Here is a 6,985-nt window from a genome sequence, read left to right as displayed (position 1 = left end):
TACTGTTGTTGTTATTGTTGTTTTATAATTGTTGTTTATAATTTGTATAATTAACCTCCCTGTGGTTCGACCCCGGTCTTGCCGGGTTATTTATTACTTCGACACTCCTGCACTTGGGAGAAGACATCAACCTTTTAGTCGTGTCATAATATATCTTTTTTCATTATAGGCTACATCTCTTGGACATGAGTCGAGCCCGATTGAGCTGTTTGTGGAGATACACATGCAGAGTCAAGACCGTCAAAAGGGAGTGCAACAGTTCGTTGATAACCGTGCTCAATATTTCGTGGTATGTTTATTCAACCATTTTATTTTGTAAGTTATTATGTTTATGGAATTGAATATGATGATTAATTTTTTTTTTATTTTCAGGAGACCTATAATAATTGGTTGAGGGAGAAATACGAGGATGATATTTTGACCCATCCAAAATTTGATCTGGATTTATGGATGGAGGTTGAATTGTCAGGTGGACCTGATAAAAATAGGATTTACGGGCTCTTCAACACTAAAATCGACAACTTGTAGTCGGACAGTAGTGTTTCAATAGTTGGGAGCTCCCAATCTAAGGAGTTCGTGGCCTTGTAGCAACACACGACTTAACTCACCGAAAAATACGACCACCTATCAGCGGAGTACACACAACTCAAAGAGTCTTATACACAATAAAGAGCGGAGTTTGAACAACTCAAAGCATCTCAAGCACAATAAAGAGCGGAGTATGAACAATAAAAGGTGGCTTATGAACAGCTTGGCAAAATGATCATAAACATTGCAACACAAAGTGGAACATGTGCGCCTAATCCTTTTTGGCTGTATAACCACTAGCCTCCTCCTCTAGGATCTCCTCCTCCTCTAGCTTCACTTTTATATTAATTTGTAATAAACATTATTTACCTTTAAAATTTCATTTAATTTTTTTTTTGAAATACATTATTTGTAATGAATATTATTTAACTTTGATTTTTTGCTTTTGATGTTTCATATGAATTTTATTTGCATAATTGGTTAATTACCATTAATTTGTATAATTTTATATTATGTATTCTAAATAATTTTTTAAAAACATATTTAGGAAAAAGTACTAGAAAGGCTTTTACCAACGACATGAATCCGTCGGCATTTGATTGCCACATTCACTGATAGATTTACCGACGGATTCATTCCGTCAGCATTTGATAGTAGCTACCACAATTACTGATGAATTTAAAGACAAATATTTTGGTCGGTAATTCAAAACTCTCACCAACACATTTACTGACGAATTGGTTCTGTCAGTTAAACACAATATCACTAACGGAGTAAAATCCGTCGGTATATTTCGGGCTGGAAATGTTGGCTTGCAAATTCCATTTGTAAAACCATTGACAAATTTTTTTTTTGTTTCTCCGACTGATATAGCGACGGAATATGAAATTACCAATAAGAGGAAAGCCGACGAATGTATTCCATCGATGAAGACGTCGAAAAATAAATAACTGACGAACTGGTAATCACACTCTAACATAATATTTCCATTGATAAAGTTATGAAATCTTATAGTGAAAACCACATTGAAGAAGCCATTGGTGTTTGCTGAGTTTGGGAAATTAAATAAAGATCCAGGATACAATACAAGTGTGAGGGATTCTTTCTTGATACAGTCTATACAAGCATCTACGACTTTGCAAGAAATGAAGGAACAATTAGTGGTGGATTGGTTTGGCAGATCTTGGCTGAAGGCATGGACTCATATTATGATGGATACTAGATTTTTTTTATCTTAAAACCCATCAACAAGCTGTGTCATTGCTCAACAGTCTAATAAGATGAATTAGTCAATAATTTCACTAAGGCTAGTGAGAGAAGGATTAGTAGAACAATCATAGGTGCACCAGATAGATATGTAGGGGTAGTGAAGTAGATGGAAGGTGTTGCAAGATATGGATCATCCATGTTCACATTTTTTCATGTCAGAGCTTGAATGAATGAAATGTTGCTTTTAATTTGATTGCCTTATTCTTGCGTATTTTTATGCATTTTAGTTACCTTATTCATAGCAAAAACAAAAATAATTATGCGCTGCCTACTCGAAGCAAAATTTAATTAGTCATTTACAAGATTTAAAAGCAAAATAGATTACAAATGTAGCTTTCATAGAGCACATGTCAGAAAAGAACTATAGAAGGGAAATATTGAACTTGCACAATATAAAAAAAGGGCCTTACTATTTTTTTTTTATATAAATAACCAGCAAGGCTTTGGTAATGGCTTCACATAAAGCTGAACCTATAAAATCAGATTAGCCCCCCTCCTCTCCCCCATCATCTAGCCGAGGAATAATAGTTGAAGATGTCTTTGGAGGCCATTCTATATCAACCGGAGGCCATGATATGGCTGACTGCGTACTGGATACTGCAGATGTCATGGAAGATTCTGATTGCAAAAATGCTAGTTGAACTTGTTGATTAGCTGAAATAGATGGAGCGGGTGATGAGTTGCTTGCTGAAGTCCGGTGTGCAGTGAAAGATACTTTTGAGACAGGTCCCCAATCCTCATCCCATGAAGCGCTACTCTTTGCTGCTGGTGCAACAATACCACTTGTTTTGCTCGAGGCTTCTAGCTAAACCCCATTGAGAATAGATGATGACTTTACCTCTGGAATTCCAGAATCAGTTACCAGAACTCCTCTTTTCTCTTTTATCAGCCTGTGATAAATGCCCAAAGTCATAAAAATAAAAAAAGGGGCAATTTCTTTAGTGTGTTCATGCAAAAAAACATAAATAGACATAATTAATATCTCTCTAACATTAGTACGTGTGCTACACACCACAACCTATTTATCCTACGTGTTTACTAACTTTTTATATTTGTTTTATTTTTAATTTTAGTCCTTAAACACTTAATAGTTCTATATTAGCTGAATTTTATTTTACTCATCAAAACCAAGAATCAACTAAGTTTCATAATTTTTTTTCCAATAGTGTAAGATCCCTATATTATATATGGCATCTAAAACAAACTACAAAGTCATTCTCAAATAAAGCCCATGTGAAGATATCAAATAAATAAAAAAAGAGTTAAGGGATCAAAATAAAAATTAGGACATGAACACCACCCTAACATTACAAATCAAACCCTAATTTTGACAGAAAAGACTAAATATTTCTTTAATGTTCAAATTTGGTTATTTAAGTTATAATTATTTAAAATTAATAAAATTGATTTTTTCTTTCCCAAACTAAGCTTTAACAAAAAGATTAAAAATTTCCGCGACACATCTAGAATCTCATGCATATGCATGAAAAACAAATAACCAGGACTAATCATAAAGTAAAGCAATATTAAAGGATCAATTGCTTTGAAAATAAAAATTAAATTAAATTATAAAATTAGATGATGCAAGTTATTTAGTGGAATTACCAGCTGAAATGAACATTATTTTATCATCAATTATATAATATATATTTTTACAATGTTGGTATATGTTTTTAAATAGTCTTTTTCATTAGTACTTCGTTAATCTAAATATGAAAATAATACGAATTACACATGGAGCATATATCATAATAACCAGTTAACTTAAAAAAAACAGTACGATTCATTTCATTAACAGGAAGTAATCATGCTAGGCATTTTTTTACTTATTAGACTTTAAAAAGGTTCAGATTTTGATTTGGAAGACCCAAACAAGTAGCTTTAGGAAGCCCATCCATTTGACAGGGTACCGTTGCTATTGGCAAGTCCATTGGCCGAAGTATATGGTATTGACTCCAAAGTCTTCTCACACACACCTGTTTCTTGATCAATAATTGGTATTGACCCCAAAGTCTTCTCACATTCACATATTTCTTGATCAAACAATCTTTCATTTAGATAACGGTGAGATTAGATTGTCTGTAAGAATTTACTTGAAGGAGTAGGAGAAGGCAATAGACAAGAAAAATCGTCTCTCATCATCAACAATATTCAGCTTCTTCTTTGTATTAGGTGCTGATGGAAAACACAAGTCAACTGTTCTTGATCTGTTGGTAAGTCTTTCTGGTTCATGCGTCTTCTTTATTTAAGATTATACATACGAGTTTGATAAGTTTGTTTAATGAACGTATTAATTCTTCCACCTGTAACTCTTTTGTCTCAGCTAGTGACTGTTCTTGCAATGAAAGTAATAGCAAGCTAGCATTGGTAGCAAGTGACGAGTGATCATGTTAAGATTGATTATATCAAATTAAGCTAGTATATATCCATCGTTAAGAGTTAGAGGAATTTTCTGATAAATATAAGTTGTGTGGGTTCTTGTACTATTAGACTTCAATTTCTTTTAACGAATGTTCAGCTGTTGAAGTGGAGTGCTCTTTGTATGTCTTTAGGAGAAAAAGGAGAGCACTTATTGATTTCGATTCTTAGTGATTGAGGAAGACACGATCTTGTAACTGCCTGATATGGCATCTTCATCTGCTGTTGCTCATAAATGGAGTATGATGTGTTCCTTAGTTTTAAAGGCTAGGATACGCGCAATAATTTTACCAGCCGTCTCTATGATGCATTGTGTCGTAAGAAAATCAAGACTTTCATTGATGATGGACTTGAAAGAGGAGAAGAAATTACCCCTGCCCTTCTGAAAACGATTGAAGAATCAAGAATTTCTGTGGTAATTTTCTCCAAGAACTATGCATCTCCCGTGGTGTGTGGATGAACTGGAGAAAATACTTGAATGCAAAGAGACTTATGGGCAGATTGTTTTACCAATCTTCTATCATGTGGACCCATCTGACGTTGATGAACAGACTGGGAGTTTTGGAGATGCATTTGCTGAGCTTGAAAAACTTTTTAAGGGGAAGATGGACAAGGTGCCAAGGTGGAGGGCTGACTTGACATACCCAGCCAGTATATCTGGATGGGATTCATAGGTTACTAGGTAACTACAGATTCTCATCTTCAACCTTTTTTTCCCCAGTAAATCATTTGTGCTTCTTAGTTCATGGTACTTGTTGCTTGAAAAGGCACAAGTCCGTTCTGTGTTTCTTATAGATTTTTTATTCGACGTAAAGATACAATTTGAGTTAAAGATGCTTCTTTCATTTTTTTGTAGTCCGGAGGCCAAACTAGTAAGAGAAGTTGTGCAAACTATCTGGAAAAGGTTAAATCGTGCATCCCCAAGCAAATTAAGAGGTCTTGTTGGTGTAGATTCACGCATTGAGCAAATCAACAAATCACTATCTATTGTGTCATCAGATGTCCGCATTATAGGAATTTGGGGCATGGGTGGTATAGGCAAGACAACTATTGCGGAAGCTTTCTACAATAGCATCTCAAGTCATCAACATGAAGGCTGCCACTTTCTTCCGAACATAAGGCAGGAATCAGACAAGGATAGATTAAATGATCTACGAGATGAACTTCTTTCAAAATTACTGGAGGAAGAAAATCTTCGCGTTGGCACACCACATATACCATCTTTCATCAGGGATAGACTCTGCCAAAAGAAAGTTCTCCTTGTTTTGGATGATGTGAATGATGTACGACAATTCCAGCATTTAATTGAAGTACCTTTTATTGGTGCAGGGAGGGTTGTTGTTGTAACATCAAGAGACGGGCAAGTACTTACGAATGTAGTTGATGAAATCTCCACACCTTCTAATCACTAAACCTTTTTTACTTTTTAATTTCCAGGGCAATGTCTACATAAATCATCACTCTAAAGGTAAGTTATTTTAGGGCAATAATGGAGTTAAGACAATCATCACTCTAAAGGTAATTTATTTTAGGGTAAAGGAGAATGGGAGAACTTCATCAAATTTCATTTTTCTCCCTCGCAAAACCATCAGTCTGTTGCTTCTAGCTTACTGGGTTTTGTTTATCACGAGGATTTTTTTTTTCCTGTTTAGTCCAAAAGACAATGCAAGTTCAAATGGGTTGTAGGCTTTTGTTTTCTCATAAAACAAAATAGCATTTGCATTTCAGTTTTTAATTTGATTTCAAATAATTCCCATCCAACTTACTCCTGTAATTTACTTACAGAACTCCATTGGATCAACCTAAAAAGCAGCTTTGTTTTGGACCTTTATATCAAACTACAAAGCATTATTGCGTTATATGCAAGAAAGCCAACAATAGTTTTCAGTAAGATAGTACAAGAAAGTCAATTATATTTTTCTCCTTTTCTTTTTAATTATATTAAATAGAACAACAAACCTTGATTAAATTTTGATCCAATTTCGAAATAGTCCTCGAGATTTAATTAAAAAAACAAAGAAAGGGAGAGTTATTTAACGCGTAGGTTTTTACGATTACAATTTAAAGAATAAATAAATTTAAAAAAAAATACTTTTAGATGCAGTTTTAAAAATATAGATTTAAAAAATATATATTTGATTAAAACTAATATAAAATAGATTTTTACATATAAAATAAATGACAAACAAGTATCTCTGAATAAAAAATAAATTATTTTAGAAAATCAATATTTGAAATATAATTATATTTAGGAACAATTTTTATTAACTAAACAAGTTTTTCTTTATAATTGGATAAAAAACAGCCTATCACAATGGCAGATTAATAAGACATAGTTATTTAGTAATCAAGATTAACAAAGCCCTCAAAGAATCTTCTCTTCACATCCAGCCAAACTTCTTTTTTTTTTTAACCCCTTTTAACGTGTTCACTTTTAGCCGATGCAAAGCAGAGTTGACTTTGCTAATTTGGCCTCACCAAGAAAATTAACATGGATATAATCAGATTCTGCAAATCTGTTTACATAAAGGGTTCCATCCCACAAGTAGACAGCGGAAGCCAAAAAAGAAGATAAAAATCTTCGGCCTTTCATTGCTTTCATACTGTGAGATGTTATACTATTAGCTTTTTTTTTTTAATTATAGATGTTTGATTAATTTATGTATATCTCAACTAATTTCTTAAGATCTTGAAATCTATAATATTCTAGTGACTCTAAAATTTATATAACTTAAATTATTAATTTTAAAAAAATAAATTTAAAATTTAA

The 6,985-nt window shown here is 33.2% G+C and overlaps 1 protein-coding gene, 1 long non-coding RNA gene and 1 pseudogene across 2 annotated transcripts in view; all 3 read left to right on the top strand.

Annotated features, from left to right (window-relative positions):
- The window catches only part of LOC105111300 (mannan endo-1,4-beta-mannosidase 5-like), a 19,698-nt pseudogene extending 17,881 nt beyond the window's left edge, over positions 1 to 1,817 (top strand).
- Positions 1,818 to 3,751: 1,934 nt separating this feature from the next.
- On the top strand, positions 3,752 to 4,445 carry LOC105111279 (uncharacterized). Its single transcript, XR_839591.1, has 2 exons — positions 3,752 to 4,010; positions 4,350 to 4,445. It is a non-coding gene; the product is annotated as an uncharacterized LOC105111279 (long non-coding RNA).
- Positions 4,446 to 4,649: 204 nt separating this feature from the next.
- The window catches only part of LOC105111299 (TMV resistance protein N-like), an 11,085-nt gene continuing 8,749 nt past the window's right edge, over positions 4,650 to 6,985 (top strand). The window contains exons 1-3 of the mRNA XM_011006607.1: positions 4,650 to 4,837; positions 5,072 to 5,579; positions 5,653 to 5,683. Coding sequence (XP_011004909.1) covers positions 4,650 to 4,837; positions 5,072 to 5,579; positions 5,653 to 5,683 — 727 coding nt within the window. The remainder of the gene's footprint in view (positions 4,838 to 5,071; positions 5,580 to 5,652; positions 5,684 to 6,985) is intronic.

This window comes from Populus euphratica, unplaced genomic scaffold, assembly GCF_000495115.2.
Source record: "Populus euphratica unplaced genomic scaffold, PopEup_1.0 scaffold461.1, whole genome shotgun sequence".
In the NCBI taxonomy this organism is placed as follows: Eukaryota; Viridiplantae; Streptophyta; class Magnoliopsida; order Malpighiales; family Salicaceae; genus Populus; species Populus euphratica.
The sequence above is the reverse complement of the archived record's forward strand: the minus strand, read 5'-3'. Positions and strand labels throughout refer to the sequence as shown.